This window comes from Protomyctophum parallelum (assembly GCF_964188405.1).
Source record: "Protomyctophum parallelum genome assembly, chromosome: 23".
Lineage (NCBI taxonomy): Eukaryota > Metazoa > Chordata > Actinopteri > Myctophiformes > Myctophidae > Protomyctophum > Protomyctophum parallelum.
In genome coordinates this window covers 15211945-15229444 of record NC_139715.1, presented here as the reverse complement: position 1 = coordinate 15229444, position 17500 = coordinate 15211945, and the positions used below count along the sequence as shown (strand labels likewise).

The window sequence follows — 17500 nt, the reverse complement described above, 5'->3', positions numbered from 1 at the left end:
ACATGTTGATGACCCTGACCTGACCCCTGCCATTCGGTCTCTCTAACTAGTGCACAACTCACTCTGAGTCATGTATGTACTGTAGTCACGAGCATGTGTGTGGGCGCATGCTATGTAAGTGGGCACATGCATACGAGTTTTCCCTTCCTTCCAGGATGTTCTCTTTGTCTGTCTGCCATCATGTCATGTCTGGCTAGCGTCTACCATCATTAAACCTATGCCCTAACACCTTGGCAAACATTATCATGAATAAATAAATAAAATAAATAGCCTTGAGGTCTCAGGTGCCCACATTACCGGTTATCAAATTGACACTCTGGTTTTGCTGTGAACATTCCAGCAGTTAAACCAATGCTCTTTAATAGAAACTTATAGAATAATATAAGTTTTCAACCAGTGGTCCGGGGACCACCAGTGGTCCTTGAGGGGGTTCCAGGTGGCCCCCAGCTAAATGATGGAAAGTTTGTAACCAAATAGACCCTTCTAGATCTTTAACTCTTGAGTGTATAAAATGTAACCAAATGGACCCTTCCAGTCCAGCCCAGGTCCATTTGGTTTCATTTTACGCTCTCAAGAGTTAAATTATTGCTCAACATTTGCATTACTTAATTTACAAGAAGTCTGCACCATTAGAGAATGTAAAAGAATAGAGGGTATGTGTGTGACATCATCATCAAACCCGGAAGTTATGCAGGAACGAGTGGCAAAAAACTACTTTCTGGCCTTGACAGCCCATACATACAAACAGAAAAGTCCTATTTGATTGCATTAAACAACATTAAACAATGTTAAACTCACTTTGCATGTTGCTTTGCCACTCGATGTGCCATTCACTTTAAGCATGCGCATACCCTCTGATGTTATTTTGATCACCATCACCATAACAAGTACAGATTTGCAACTCCTTCAGGACATCACATGTGATTTATAGGCTTCAGTTTGTTTGTGTTCCCTTTGGGTTCTTATTCGCTCTGATCAGAAGGACAGTACAGTGTTGCTGCTGTTGCATTGTCTCTTGCCTGAGCAGCCATGCAGTCTCATTGACTTTCTACACTTTACCTAACAGCTCAAAACATCGGAGTTCCCTCTCCCTGGATCCCTTACCTATCCCATCATTAACTTTTACAGAACAAAATAAATTTGTTCATGCAAATCCCAGACTTATATACTGTATACCAGTGGTTCCCAAACTTTTTCATGTCAAGGACCCCCAAATTGACACTAATGCCCCCCATTTGAAAACATATGCCAAGGACCCACAGAAGAGAAGATTACAGCCCTAGCAGTGATTCTCAACCCGTTTGATTTCTCAAGGACCCCCATTTTGACAAGCATTAGTCTACGCACCCGCATTTAATGGCATTTCTATCTCTGGGACCCCCAATTTATATTGTAAAATCAATTTAACAAATTTGTACACTCTCAGAGTTACAGACCCATAAGGGTCCATTTGGTTACAAACTATCATTTAGCTGGGGACCCCCTGGAACTCCCTCAAGGACCCCTGGGGGTCCCCACTTTGGGAACCAGCTGCTGTACACCAAACGGGCACAACAAACAAAACTAGAAAAAGTGCCCTTCCGGGCACAGGTCTCCACCAGGTTATCCACAGATCCGTGCAGTTAGAGGTAAAAACACTTTTTGGCCAGTTATAGCGCCACCTTGAGGCTGAGTTGAAATTGTTCATGTGGCATTTCGTCCTCGGCCTAGTGGGAATGTGGGTGCACAATTTCACGGAAATCACGCGATGTGTTCATGATTTGCAGCATTTTGTTTGAAACTGAGCACTCCTGTGAACTTTGGAAGCCAATCTTAACCAATCAGGATGGAGTGTGATAAATCTGAAAGACCCGTTTCGTTGAATGGCTCTAGAGAGACTGTGTACCAATTTGCGTGATGTTTGGACAAAATCTGTAGGTGTACTGTGCAAAAACTTGTTTTGCACAAAGCGGCCTCCTGGTGGCGCTATAACAGGCCGTTCTGGAAAGTTTGGGGCAGAGGTTCATGGTTGGCATCCAGGGAGTGTGTGTGCAAAATATGGCATCGACCGGGTTAACGGTGGCCGAGATTAGCTGTTCACGGACACACGGACACACGGACGGACGGACGGACACGCGGACGGACGGAGTGCAAAACATACTCTCCCCACATGCCTTCGGCCTGGTGGAGACAAAAAGCAGCAGGCTATAATAAACATAGAAGAAAGAATGTCAGGAAAGTTTGTTTCCTCTCTTTCTTTGCCACATATCTTGCCACACATATATGTTTTTCTCAAATTGAAATTATTATTGTGGAAAACATTACCTTCTATTAACTTCCCCCCCAATGCTTGATCCTGGGTCTGAAGTCTTTCGTCTTGTTGTGATTTTGTCCAGTTGTGTCCAATGTGTTCTTTTTTTTCTCTGTTGTTTATTTTTACATTTTACATTATGCTGCTGTAACGTATCAATTTCCCTGTGGGGATAATAAAGTAGCCTACATCTCATCTCATCTCATCTCTCAGCATCTGGGGGACTACCAATGTAGTTTTGCATTTGTTTATGTTTTGTTTTTTTCCCTCCACTCCTGTCCTGGAGGAAAGTTTCTGTATTATTTATTTCTCAGTATAATTTAGATCCCATAGCCTGGGGTGTTGATCACATTGTGATTAGCTTGTTGTTGTTTTTAGAAAACAATATGAGTTTGTTTGACTAAAGCCATCATGCCTCAATAATGAACGCTACTGTACATTTTTGTTGTTATTTATAACATCAAATTATATCTTTATAGTTTATATATGTCCAATTGGCAATTGACCAATTCCAAATTGTTCAGTCATATTCTGCTTGGCCGGATTTATTGTAGAGTTGCCATGACAACTAGCTAACCAATCACAGTGCAGCCTTGCCTCCAGCGTTTGTGTACACGTGTGTGTGTGTGTGTGTGTGTGTGTGTGTGTGTGGGGGGGGGAACTCTTCCTTCGACCACTTGTCTACGGCAGAAAAACCCTTGCGCGCACGTACCCTCGTAACCCTCCTCACCTGATTGTATCTGTGCTGCTGTATGCTGTGTGCACGCGATCACAAACCAAGAAAGAACCACTTCTAAGTTTTGGATCAAAAGTTCTATATGTCATTAATATCGATACTAATGTGACCTACCATCTACCTGTTAGGTGTAAAACTTTGGAATATTGACATGGATACATCCTGAATTTCCCAGCCAAAGGTGAGTGAGTGTATACTGTATAGGCCTATATATATTGGCTAGCTTCATTAGCTTGTGTTAGTTTACTTTAACAGAATATAAATGATGACAAATACACCCATGCCTTTGCTACAGCAGTTTAATTTAATACATTTTGAGCATGCAGGGATCTATTCTAGCCTGAAGCAGGATGGTAGTAGGATGGTTTCAATTTAATTATCTTATTATTGAATGAAAAGTACTTTGTAGCCTACTTGTTTCATTATTATTATTATATTATTATTATTATTATTATTATTATTACCCTTATTAATAAATAATAATAATAATAATAATAATAATAATTAATTAATACATATTTGGTGATGCACCTATTATAGGTTTTTTACAGTTGTATAGTTGACCTAATACCTAGCCTATACATGCACATTCAGGTAGGCCTGTAAAAAAATGCTGTAGAATGAATATGCAATATCAAAGGACATAATGCTGTTATTGAGACGTAAAAGTGATAATTATAGCTTTAAATGCAAATTGGGAATAGTAGCTATAGCTATTAAGCTATTAAGCTGTTGTGTGCAGGCACGTGCAGAGAGTGCTAGAGGGGCAGGGGCTGAAATCCCGTAAGAGGGCACTTTTGGACAAAAATAGCTTGGGCTCAGCCCTGCACTCTTTAGCTACTGGAGATGCAGGCGTACGACATGGAACAAATTCGAAACTAATTAGTTCAACGCAAAATGCTGCTATGCGTTCAGTTTCAGGAGACTTCGGGAAATAAAGCAATTCTCCTGAATGCTGCCTTCCAGCATGGCATGGAAAGGGGAGGAAGGCATTTGCATTTCTTTCACCATGTAGTAAATGCTGCATTTGTGGTCTGGAAAGGGCAGTTGTTTTACAGACGGGCAGGGGGTCAAGCCCCCTTTGACGTCTATGTGCATACGTCCCTGGTTGTGTGCAGAGACAAAAACACAGATATACAGATACTGTACATTACAATACTAATATCAGTGCATATCTTCGTTCAGTAAACAGTAGAAGCAGAATTCGGTTCCATTTAATGTATAGTGCTAAATGAACATTGAAGGTTTTACGGTGTCGTGTCATGTATCTTGAATGTGAATGAGAAGCCATAGGGTATATGTGTGGGTTGTACAGTAGTGTAGTAGGCAGGTTTGTAGCTGTACTGTATGTACAGTGGTTAGATGAGTGGGCCCAGTTCAGTTCAGTACAACACAGGAGTGGGCATCAGTTCACATGAATGTTGGCACTGCTCTCTTCACTCTCTGTGTGTGTGTGTGTGTGTGTGTGTGTGTGTGTGTGTGTGTGTGTGTGTGTGTGTGTGTGTGTGTGTGTGTGTGTGTGTGTGTGTGTGTGTCTCTCCTCCACAGCTCTCTTCCCTCCTACTCTTCATTTCATTCCTTTTGAACCCATCTCTCTCTTCTCTTCTTTTTTAGTTTCTCTGTAAACTCTCTCTCTCTCTCTCTCTCTCTCTCTCTCTCTCTCTCTCTCTCATTCCCTGTCTGTCTTCATTATGGTGTTCTCATTCCTGAGCTCTCGTTTAGTTTGACTTCGCCGTGAACCAGTCTTTGAAAACGGTTCTTCAAAGACTCCCTGATATAATGGAGCCACAAAAGAACCTTTCAAATTAATTCAGGTCTCTCTGAGCTTAAACGGGATTCTCCTCGCGGAACTTCACTGAAGACATTGTTTCTCTACAGAACAATTTATATATTCTTTTACAGTAAGCAAGAACAAAAACATGGAACCTTTTCCAAAAAATTTCTTTGTAAGTCTAAATATCTATAAAGAGCCATCTCCTTATTATTTGTCATTTTTGTTAAACAGAAAACAGTTGCAAACATATTGAACTGATACATTATTGTAGTTTTAAAGATCCAATACCAAAAAAGTGATAAACAGAGTAGACCTGTCTGAACAGTACTGTACTGTACTGTACTGTACTGTACTGTACTGTACTGTACTGTACTGTACTGTACTGTACTGTACTGTACTGTACTGTACTGTACTGTACTGTACTGACAACAACAGTGACACTTGGTGGTCAAGTTCCAGGGTGTCCCCAGCTAAATGGACCCTTTATGGGTCTGTAACTCTGAGAGTGTACCCCTAACGGGTCCATTTGGTTCCATTTGTACAGTATCAGAGTTAAATTAACATTGATTTTACAATATAAATTGGGGTCCCAGAGATAAAAATGCCATTAAATGGGGGTCCGTAATGCATCTCAAACTGATGGTGCTTGAAATTAAAATGATTCAGAATCACTGCTAGAACCGTAAAAATCCTCTCTTATGGGGGTCCCTGGCATATATTTTCAAATAGGGGTCTGCGGGCTAATTCGTGTAAATTTGGGAATCCTTGATATGAAAACGTTTGGGAACCATTGACCTAATGCGACCTAACGTGAATCCATTGACTCCTTCAAAACCGGGGAACCTATGATTTCCTGTGTTTGGCTATATACAGTTTATTTGTACGTCTCTAAATGTTATGATGAATTGAACATGGTGGACCCTATTGTAAACAAGTGTAATGCTTTATGATATGGTGTCGTCCACAGTTAACAGTTTTGTATTGAGTTGTGCTTGAAATGTACTGTAATTCTCCAATATGTTAATAAATTCTTCAATCAATCAATCAATCAATCAATCAATCAATCAATAATGAGTGTGTTAATTCACCAAATGCACCCTTGTGCACTATATGCAGCGTTGAAATATGTATGAAATGTGTCAATAATATCTCTAACTTAACTCCCCCCTCTCACCTTGTTCTTTGCGTACAGCATGTCTTCTTGGCCTACGCTGTATGCCCAGCTGGTGGGAGTGAACCGCCACTCTACGAGCCTGGGGAAGATCTGGCTGTCGGTGCTGTCCATCTTCCGCGTCCTGGTGCTCGTGGTAGCCGCGGAGAGCGTCTGGGGCGACGAGCAGTCCGACTTCACCTGCAACACACTACAGGTAGCCCTGGGTGGGCAGCGTTCCATTTCGGGGTTCATGATCCAGTCGACGGGAGCGGATGGTAACTTTCGTCATGTTGTAGTCAATGATTTGTAGTCATCTGGCTGGGAAACCACATGTACTACAGGTAGTACATGGGAGGGGCGGGGTGGGTTCGTCGTAAAAAGCTGTTTAGGTGGTATAGTGCTGTCGCCTCACAGATAGAAGGTCCTGGGTTCGATTCCCGCTGTGGGCGCTGGGCGCGTGTTCTCTCCTCCGCGTCATCAGTGCCCATACCCTAGGTGGGGTTGGCGAAAGGGCCTTTCTTTGCATGTTCTCCCCGTGTCCCCTAGGGTAGGTACCCTCACATGTTCTCCACGTGCCCCCAAGGATAGGTATCCTCACACAAACATGCAGTAATCCTGGTCTCTAAACTAGCTCCCCTTGGCCAGCCGGGGCGCCTGATGGAGGGGAAAGGAACTGGTTGGAATAAAGTCCTTCTTCCACGCGCTACGTCCAACCAGGGAAACTCCACCCCGTCAGGTGAAAAGAAGCGGCTTGGACGCTCATGCATTGAAGGAAGCATGAGGTCAGTCCGTTGCTCTCCCCAGGTTGGCGGAAGGAGTGTAGAGCCCAGGATTCTATTAGATAATTGACACTGGGTGAAGAAATGGGTTGCAAAATCGTGGGATAAAAATGATAGAATTAACCATGTGATCCGTTTTCCGGGCATGTCATAAAATGCAAACACTCGGCCAGAATAGACACATTGTAATGTTGCGTTCACACAGGCAGACGCAACGACACAAAGACGAATGGGAGTACCATTTGGAGCAGCTACATGCGTCATTGCGCGTCTTTGCATCGTCGTTGTGGGAACCACCCATAGATCCGAAGTCCCGTTAGTCCGAACATGCACTGCTCCCGTGCTTGCGGTTAGGTTTAGGTTTGCTCCCGTGCTTGCGGTTAGGTTTAGGTTAGGATTAGAGATAGGGATAGTAATTTCGGAACAATGAACCTTCTGACTAATGACACGGCACCGTTGTCGCTGGCTTCCATTGACAATGAATGGTAGACTATATCTTTGCATTGTCATGTCGCTGGCTTCCATTGACAATGAATGGTAGACTGTATCTTTGCGTCTGCCCGTGTGAATCTGTGTGTAGTGTAGATCTGCTGATAGGGGTATAGCGCACAAAAAGGAGGAAGCCAAGGATAGAAATCTGGAGGGGGCATCGATCATAGGGTTTAAGTGGTTAAGCTTTGTTGTACGACGGTGTCATGCTATTTAAATTTTTTGTGCTTTTTGAAAATCTCATCTATTCTCACCTAGGCTGCTAACCTGCAGCCTGACAGTGTGTCGCGGACTCGACTCCCGATCCCGACGCCCTTCTCTCTCCCCCATTTCCTGTCAGCTTACTGTACCCTATCAAATAAATAAATAACCCCCCAATCCAAAACGTAATAATAATCTCTTCGGGCTTTGCGGAGGGGTGGAAGCGAAGAGAGGTGTGGGAGAAAGTATAACAACAAGGGGTAGTAGTACCATCACTGTAAAATTACATACATGTCTCTGCTTACCCTTTGAATAAAATGTGTTTAAAAATAATAATAATCTCTTCTGGCCAGCCTACTCATTCATTGATATCCGTTAATCATCCATACAGCACCACATCTTGGAGAGATGATTCTTTTCAGGATCATGATTTAGCAGCAATAATACTAGTATCTCTCTCTCTCTCTCTCTCTCTCTCTCTCTCTCTCTGTCTCCCTTATTCAGCCTGGTTGTGAGAACGTCTGCTACGATCATTTCTTCCCCGTCTCTCACATCCGTCTGTGGTGCCTTCAGCTCATCGTGGTCTCCACACCCACCCTCCTCGTTGCTATGTACGTGTCTTACCGGAACCACCGCGATAAGAAGAGAATCATGCAGGTACGACCGCTGCTGCCACTAACAAATCTCAGATAACTCACAAATAGATTTAACCAATATTTATTATAGTGTGCATATAAGTGTGCATACAATATTGTATCTTGGCGTTGCTCTGCTACATTTTTCTCCCTGCTCAGTACAAGTAAACACCATCATTAAACATTAAGAGCAGGGAGATACTGTAGATACACAATAAATAACAGAGCCCACCGGTGGTGCTGGGGTGGTGGTGGGAGTGGTTGTGGGAGCTCAGCAAACATCACATAACAACAACCAGGAACCATATGCAGAAGGAAGGTGGGAAGAAGCATGCAGTCTAGCCCCCTTTCTGAAACCAGCTCCTCTCCACTCGCCCTACACTCTTGCCCTCGATATGCGCGTTCACGCGAGGCTGTGCCATATTATCCCCCTTTCTGAAACCAGCTCCTCGCCACTCGCCCTACACACTTGCCCTCGATATGCGCGTTCACGTGAGGCTGTGCCATATTAAGTGTCGTCCGAAACCAAGCAGCCTTGAGTGGAAGTGGCTTATAAAGCCCTCAAGAGCGAGTCTGTGCCAATCTAGACTCGATTGCCTTGTGCAGCCCTGCTCTCTGTCCACATGGAAACCGCAACCTACAAATGGAAGTACCACCACGAATAAATGATAAATAAACTCCTCCTAAACAATCTTCATCTGATGCAGAATAGACAACGCTCCAACTGATGTTCACAAGGGCTCTTTATTTACTCCACTGTGAAAAACTATAAATGAAATCACACAAACAAAACAACTTTTAACAACATGATTTATAAACACCATGGATGTATATGACATGTCATTTGACAGTCACGCTGTATTTCCTTTTTCCATATTAATGAAATCCACATGTCACACAAACATACACGATGCAATGCAATATAACTGATGGTAACCATGGCAACGATGCCAACGAATGGTGTCTGTTTCCTGTTTCTGCACAAGGAGGGCGAGTGTATTTCCAAACAGTTTTTTATACCCAGCACCCTAATCAAGGGAACTTGATTCAGCTGAAGGGGCACTTCCTGACGAGGGAACCTCCCGAGAGCACTTCAAGTCAAGGGACTGGTTTCAGAAAGGGCCTAGGTGAGCTTAAATACCCCGCCCAATTGGTCAGCTGACTGCCACATCAGCGAATGACATGTGGGTCGAACACACTGAATACACCCACATAGTAATGCAGCATATTAACCCCTTGAGTCTGCGCCCTTGAGCACAGCATGAAGCCGCTCGCGTATATCTGACTGAACTAACTCCGCAAGCTACGTATTATTTCCTTTAACCCATTTTGACCTGAGACCAGATTCTATACAAATGTCATCTAAATCCCAACAGTTTTCTGAAAAACCTGTGTTTCTATATCATGCTTCTATACATCATTTCATGTCAAGGAGCCCCAGAATGATATATATTTGGCCGCAGACCCCCATCTGAATATATGTTGTTCCAGGGACCGACCCAGAAGTAAATATTTGAGTTAAAAACGGTCGCTGTGAAAGTGCCACGCTATGAGCTTGTAGATCTGCTATCTTTCAACTTATGGTGTTTAAACTAATTGTTAAAGTGGGTTTAAAGCTATAAGGTGACGCAGATGCATCCCCAACCCTTAAGTGACTTTATACTTCATTATTATATGTCATCGTATCATATTGGCAGGGCTCTGGACGGAGTATGTTGTTACTCAGCAAGGCAGAGCATACAGAGCTTGAGAGCTTGAAGAAGAGGAGACTCCCGCTGGCTGGCGCCCTCTGGTGGACATACGCCTTTAGCCTGGTGGTCAGATTGCTGTTGGAAGGAGTGTTCATGTAAGCAGTGCTTGCCTCAGCTCTTTACTGTCAATTGACTATATGCAGAACGCGGCCATCTTAGCCGCATTGGAGTTTGGAAGCACGTATTAGTTTTCAGTAAAGCAACATCCTGCTGCCTCCTGCATTATGTGCAAATTCAAAACAGGTGACACGCAAGTGACGCACGGGCCGTTGAGTGATATCCAACGAGCGCTTACAAACACTGACACTTAGGAAAAAAAACCACCTGCAAGGAATTTCTTGACAGGAAGTTGCTCATAACATGTCTACAGTGGATGTTTATGAAAAAAACACATTGCAGATAGTAAGAGGATCATTTCCGTACAGCTGCAATGTTGGTGAGTTTGACGTTGTTTAATACAATCAGATATTACTTTTCTGTTTGGATGAAAGGGCTGTCAATGGGAAGTTGCACCTATAGTATTAGTTAGCAACCTTGCTGCCAAGATGGCCGCGGTCTGCATAAGGTCAATATATCTGTATGTTGAAACCTGTGAGTGGTCAGGAGATAGCAGCGATGGCACCCACCCTGTGTCCTTCCTTCTTTCACGCAGGTGTGCAGGCACGTGCACACATAGACATCAAAGGGAGCTTCAGCCCCATGCCCTTTTACCCGTCTGTAAAACAACTGCCCTCTCCAGACCATGAATGCAGCGTTTACTACGGTGGAAGAAAGGCAAATGCCCCCTTTATCCATGCCATACCCGAAGACAGCATTCAGGAGAATTGCTGGCTTTTCTCTGAACTTGAACGTAGCATTTTACACGGAAAGAAGTTGTTTAGAAATCTATGACACACGGCACATCTCCAATAGTTAAAAAAAGTGCTTGGTTGTGCCTCGAGAAATCTACGAGCTTGTAGATCTGCTCTTTTCGCTCTTTTGTTCAGCCCCCGTCTCTCTTAACATTCTCTGCACGACGTCCCCTGCAGGTGTGCACTGTACATGGTGTACGACGGCTTCCACATGCCGCGGCTGGTGCAGTGTGACCAGTGGCCCTGCCCCAACCTGGTGGACTGCTTCATCTCCCGGCCCACCGAGAAGACCATCTTCACCGTGTTCATGGCCACCACCTCCTCCATCTGCATGGTGCTCAACGTGGCCGAGCTGGCCTACCTGCTGGCCAAGGCCTTCGCTAGGTAGCCATGTGTGTGTCTGTCAATGAGGCCAACCGCTCAATGAATGAATGAATGGACATGTCTGTCTGTCCGTCCGTCCGTCCGTCTGTCTGTCTGTCTGTACCTTCCTTCCTTCCTTCCTTCCTTCCTTCCTTTCTTTAGCACTAATTCAGTCAACATCCTAAAGATTGTGTCTAAAGACAAAATGGTCAAAATGGTCAGATGGTCTGCTCGGTAGAAGGCATGTGCTTTGATACACTCATAATGCTAACATACACACTCAGCATAAACCCCTGTGCATTTGGTATGTAACAGTTAAAGGAACACTTTTCCTATCCTACTATCAAACTGTCAAATTACTACTAACCTACTATTATCCTACTATCAATCCTACTACCCTATCCTACTGTATCATTATATATTAATTAAATATAAAATAAAAATATTGCATGAAGAAAACTGTCTTTCTGTCTGTCCTTCTGTCTGTCCTCATCAATGTTCTTCAGTCGGTTGACCAATAATCAAATCTTAAATTGCGCACATCGTGGTTAGAGCATGGGTGGGCAACTTTGACGATGGAGAGGGCCACTATTTTTCCACTCTCACTCCAGAGGGCCACATTGCACATGATTGTCTTAGTAAACTAAGACAAGCTCAAAACCTGTCGCAGTGCGCCGCGTTTTGAGCTTGTAAATCAGCTAATTTAGCTATATTCGAAGAAAAAAGGAACATTTGCCTTACTGCTCTTGCATTAAGGCTATGGAATGATTGGCTTGCTGCCTCGCATGAAAAAAAGACCAGCCTCTCTGTGGTGAAAATAAAAATAATGTTTTATTTACTCACCAATACAAAGATGGGTTGTGTAATTAGAAAGCCTACTTTCCTTAGTGGACGCACTTTGAGCCCCCCACCACACGTATAAATGCACTTTTTGGCCAGAAAGGGATTTTGTTTTCACCGAAAAAATAATTAATTTTAGTAAAAAAAAATCCCTTTCTAATTGCACAACCCGTCTTTGTATTGGTGAGTAGGTAAAACATTATTTTTAGTCGACAGTAACATAGCTCTAAATGCGACGGCATTAGAGCTATAGACCAGAGCTAGGTAATATCCTATAGCCAAGTCATACCAAACATAATAAATATGGTACCAAATATCCTCAGCAAGGGTCGGAGTCTGGGGTGAGTCCCTATGACATACTAACGTCATGTCCAGGGGGTGTAGTCTGGGGTGAGTCCCTATGACATACTAACGTCATGTCCAGGGGGTGTAGTCTGGGGTGAGTCCCTATGACATACTAACGTCATGTCCAGGGGGTGTAGTCTGGGGTGAGTCCCTCTGACATACTAACGTCATGTCCAGGGGGTGTAGTCTGGGGTGAGTCCCTCTGACATACTAACGTCATGTCCAGGGGGTGTAGTCTGGGGTGAGTCCCTATGACATACTAACGTCATGTCCAGGGGGTGTAGTCTGGGGTGAGTCCCTATGACATACTAACGTCATGTCCAGGGGGTGTAGTCTGGGGTGAGTCCCTATGACATACTAACGTCATGTCCAGGGGGTGTAGTCTGGGGTGAGTCCCTCTGACATACTAACGTCATGTCCAGGGGGTGTAGTCTGGGGTGAGTCCCTCTGACATACTAACGTCATGTCCAGGGGGTGTAGTCTGGGGTGAGTCCCTCTGACATACTAACGTCATGTCCAGGGGGTGTAGTCTGGGGTGAGTCCCTCTGACATACTAACGTCATGTCCAGGGGGTGTAGTCTGGGGTGAGTCCCTATGACATACTAACGTCATGTCCAGGGGGTGTAGTCTGGGGTGAGTCCCTATGACATACTAACGTCATGTCCAGGGGGTGAGTCTGGGGTGAGTCCCTATGACATACTAACGTCATGTCCAGGGGGTGTAGTCTGGGGTGAGTCCCTATGACATACTAACGTCATGTCCAGGGGGTGAGTCTGGGGTGAGTCCCTATGACATACTAACGTCATGTCCAGGGGGTGAGTCTGGGGTGAGTCCCTATGACATACTAACGTCATGTCCAGGGGGTGAGTCCCTATGACATACTAACGTCATGTCCAGGGGGTGTAGCCTACTTGTAGATCAAGTCGCCTCACTTTACAGAAACAGGAAATACAGTAGGCTCCTGACCTATATGGGCCACATGGCTCAGGAACTGTTGGTTCCCAAAGCAACTAGTACTAGATTCTTCACTTTCCCCCACAACTTTTGCAGTTTATTAGCATTTCTGTGATTAAAATAGCAGTGGGTGGAAACAGGGGGAGTGACTCATTGGAACAGTGCCTGTTGTATATTTCTGCTCTCCTCTTAATAGCCTATGCTCTCCTCTTAAGCATGCTGTAACATGCTACCTTGGTTCAGGGATATACACACAACAAAATGGACCCTTATAGATCTGTAACTCTTGAGAGCGTAAAATGAAACAAAATGGACCCTGGACCCTGGGTCCATTTGGTTTCATTTTACAATCTCAAGAGTTAAATTATTGTTACATACCTGCATTAGGCTATTTAATTTACAAGAAGTCTACACAATTAGTCATTGTCAGTCATTTAGATTAACTTTTGATCGACAAAATCTCATCAAATTGTGGTCTGTGGCTTAATGCCGAACAAATAATGGGCCTGAAAATGGTTGAAAACCACCGCTATAAACTTAAAGGACTTTGATTTAGTAGCAATCAATCAGCAACATAGTCACATAACGTCCAATCGGCAGACAAGGACTTGTATACAGTTTACAGTGGCCATTCTCATGCATTTATCTCCTCAGTGGATTGGTACATATCGATCTGATACTGATTGAAGCCGAGTTTCAACTTTTGTCAAATATAATCAATTTATTCACATTTATTTTGCCACAGACTACAGGATCTGTGGGCGGCAGTTGCAGTCCCAACTCTCAAGTGTGCACATAGTTTGCGTGCGTTGCCTCCCATGCAGGTATGGACTAGTTTCCATGTATTAGTCATAAGCCATGAGACATGATGCAACATCCACAACTACGAGGAGAAAAGGGATGACCTGACGAAGATGTAACATCGAAACATTGTCGCTTTTTTACTTTCACCCTGATAATAAAATAAGGGCTTAAACTGTCTGAGTTGCTCCAGTGCCTCGTTTTCACAGGTGTATTTATACTGTGGTGATTGCAGCAAGGATTGGCTGTAGTGAGTGGAGGCAGGTGTAGTGGATTCAGGTGATTGTGAACAGGGATTGCCTGTGGTAGATAGGGAGGTTTTTGAGAACGGGGAGTTCTTTACTCTACTTTACTCCTGAACCTGAGTTGAACACAACTACATTAATAACACGCTCCAAAAGTGGGACGCCAGGGTTAATGCAGTTAATTTAAGTATGGTTTTATGTACAGTTAGTCAGTTATCCTCTGGGTTTCAGACTGTAACCAGTCTCACTTTCTCCTCCACATCTCAGGTGCTTTTCTGTCCAGAAGGCCAGGAAAGATGAGCGCCCTGCCACGAGAGACAAGAGGCAACATCAGTCCTGTTCTACAGCCACAGTATCCACTTGAGGACAGAAAGCACGCACGCACGCACGTACGCACGCACGCACGCACGCACGCACGCACACACACACACACACACACACACACACACACACACACACACACACACACACACACACACACACACACACACACACACACACACGTTAACTAAATCAATCGCCTTCTGTGTTAGTATGTAATTGTATAGCATTAGGATTTCATTATACTTGTTTCGAGTTATGTCATTTATGGACACATTCCATAATGGTACATTGTTTGTAGTATCCTCAGTCTTAATTTAATTACGATAATAGAAAAATGGATCCTTGAGGGAAATGTACCCATAACAGTGAGAAGCAGTAAAGTAAAGCATAGCATGATGAGAATGTTGGAGAAACAGATCCTGGTGCTATTTGGAGCCAGTCCTCCATCTATTGGATAATGCCAGAACTACAGGAGAAAATCATGCACTGATTACGGTAGTAGAAAAACTGAGTTTGTTGTGTTTTTGTATTCATTGCTATGTAAGTGATAACAATTAATTGAATTGTGAATTATTTAGGGATTCCATTAATTCTGTCAGCTGTCTGTTTTTTTAATTATTTTTTTGTTTGAGGAAAATATTCAAATAAATGAGTGATTACTTATTTACTTACTTTGATCCACTTGCATTTTGCCTTCAATGTGATAACAAACTATTGGTCTCTGATTACATCGTATGTTCAGCCCAACTCGGCTCACTTCAGTTTAGTAGGACATAAACACAGAATAGAATTGTAATAAATGCATCTAGTCCAGTGGTTTTAAACCCTTTTCATATCAAGGCCCATTATCTATTTTGCATTTGAGCCACGGACCACCATTTGATGACATTTAGCCTCTCAGACCCAAAACAAAAGAATATTTTGTTGTCGTTGGATAAGATTTAGTCTACAATTCCATGCATTTGGCAAACGCTGATCAAAATAACAATTCTTCTACATTCTCCAAATTGTGTAGACTTCTTGCAGATGTTTAACAATAATGTAACTCTTGACACACACCTGGAACCCCCTCAAGGACCCCTGGTTGAGAACCACTGTTATAGTCAGATGGTCCAACACACAACATTCAGTGGCTATCCAGCACTTTTACTTAAGTACTGTACAATTTTGAGGTATTTGTACTTTACTTGAGTATTTCCAGTTCAGAAAACGTCCTCCAGTGATATCATCATTAGGCAGATTCTTTTTTAAACAAGATTTCTTTTTAAATGAGAACGATGGCTTCCATTTTCGCATTGCAACTTTTCAGGACTAGAAAGCCTGCAGTTTCTATTAGCTTGTATTCCCCATCGATGATGTCACTGGAGGACGGGTTTCTGAACTGCCCACAGCCCTCCTATGAGACACAGACAGAGTAGAAAAAATATTGCCCCATTTTTTCATGATTATTAGTGATCACCTATTATATGAAGATAGGTTGAAAAGTGGTGAAGTGGTCCTTTAAGTAAAACAATTGAGTACTTTTTTCCACCACTGCTATTCAGTGTGTGGAAACTTGTGACACTCTTGTGCGATGATGACGACGCAGGGAATCCATTTATAAATACACATAAAACCAGTGGTTTTCAACCAGTGGTCCCTGAGGGGGTTACAGGTGGTCCTCATCAGCTAAATGACGGAGAGTTGGCAACCAAATGGACTCTTATTAGATCTTTAACTCCTGAGAGTGTAAAATGAAACCAAATGAACCCTTACGGGTCCATTTGGTTTCATTTCACGCTCTCACAGGAGTTGAATTATTGGTAATTAAACATCTGCATTACTTAATTTACAAGAAGTCTACACAATATTAGAGAATGTAGAAGAATAGTTATTTTGATCAATGGTCCTCCTCTCCTAATGGTATAACAACATCAATACAGCATGGAATTGTGGACAAAACCCTATCCAACGACAGCAAAATATTCTACGTTTTAGGTCTGAGAGTCTAAATGTCATCAAATGGTGGTCCGTGGCTCAAATGCTGAATAAATAATGGACCTTGATGTGAAAAGGGTTGAAAACCACTGACATAAACTATTGGAAATATGGAGATATGATGTTTTTGCCCCATCCAGTGTGATTTTAGATACATGTCCGTCCACGGTATCCAGTGTGTTTTAGATATATGTCCACAGTGTGTGTGTGTGTGTGTGCAATGTGTTTCGCTATACAGTACTGCAGTCACCATTTTTTCTTCCAGTGTGGAATTTTAGGTTGGACGAGGGCGTGTCTGTCTGCCATTGTGGATGGGTTCAGTGGGTAGGTACAGGGGGGTTTGTTGGTTGGGGGGATGGAATGGTTGCCCCTCCGCGTGCCCCCCCTCCCCCCACACCCCCCGCGTGCACCCATGCATGGTGACACATTGTGACAGTGGCGATGGCTTGGCCACGCGGGATGCAGCCGCTGCGCTTCGCCGGGACCCCCCTCCGCAGCTTCCACACGCGCCCTTAGACTGGGCTCGCTTCTTTTTTAGTTTCTCTCTCTGTAAACTCTCGCTGTCTCTCTCTCTCTCTCTCTCCCTCCCTCTCTCTCTCCCTCTCTCTCTCTCTGTCTCTCTCTCTCTCTGTCTTTTCTCCCTCACGCCTGTTGGCCTTGAATCCCGTGGGAGGAAAAGAAAGAAGAGGAGGAGAGGGACTGGCTCTTCTCTCGGGAGGGACAACAAAGGTTTCCGACCGGCCACGTTTCGTGAGAGTGTGGTAAGCAGTTTGAAGCTGCCCAGGGTTGGGGGGTGGGGGGGTGGTGGTGGGGGGGAAGGATTGTTTGGGGTAGAGAGTGGGAGGGAAGGGAAGGGGAGGGATCATCTTTGCACCTGTGTGGATTATCCAGCGCTCTCGAAATATGGATGGGCTTCTGTCACCACCGGATATTGCTTTCACAGAAAAGGCCAGAGCTTTTGGCCTCGTCCCTGCAGGAAGGGGCCTGGCACC

General features: G+C 43.8%; 2 protein-coding genes across 2 annotated transcripts in view; both read left to right on the top strand.

Annotated features, from left to right (window-relative positions):
- Positions 1 to 2998: 2998 nt before the first annotated feature.
- On the top strand, positions 2999 to 15143 carry LOC310854360 (gap junction beta-2 protein-like). Its single transcript, XM_083758959.1, has 6 exons — positions 2999 to 3207; positions 5993 to 6167; positions 7927 to 8079; positions 9755 to 9903; positions 10837 to 11043; positions 14475 to 15143. Exons 2-6 carry the CDS (start codon positions 5994 to 5996, stop codon positions 14569 to 14571), a joined length of 780 nt encoding a protein of 259 aa, XP_083615085.1. The 5' UTR covers positions 2999 to 3207; position 5993; the 3' UTR covers positions 14572 to 15143.
- Positions 15144 to 17242: 2099 nt separating this feature from the next.
- Positions 17243 to 17500, top strand: part of LOC310854342 (gap junction alpha-3 protein-like) — an 8959-nt gene continuing 8701 nt past the window's right edge. The window contains exon 1 of the mRNA XM_083758941.1: positions 17243 to 17269. The gene's annotated coding sequence lies outside the window, so the exon portion shown is untranslated. The remainder of the gene's footprint in view (positions 17270 to 17500) is intronic.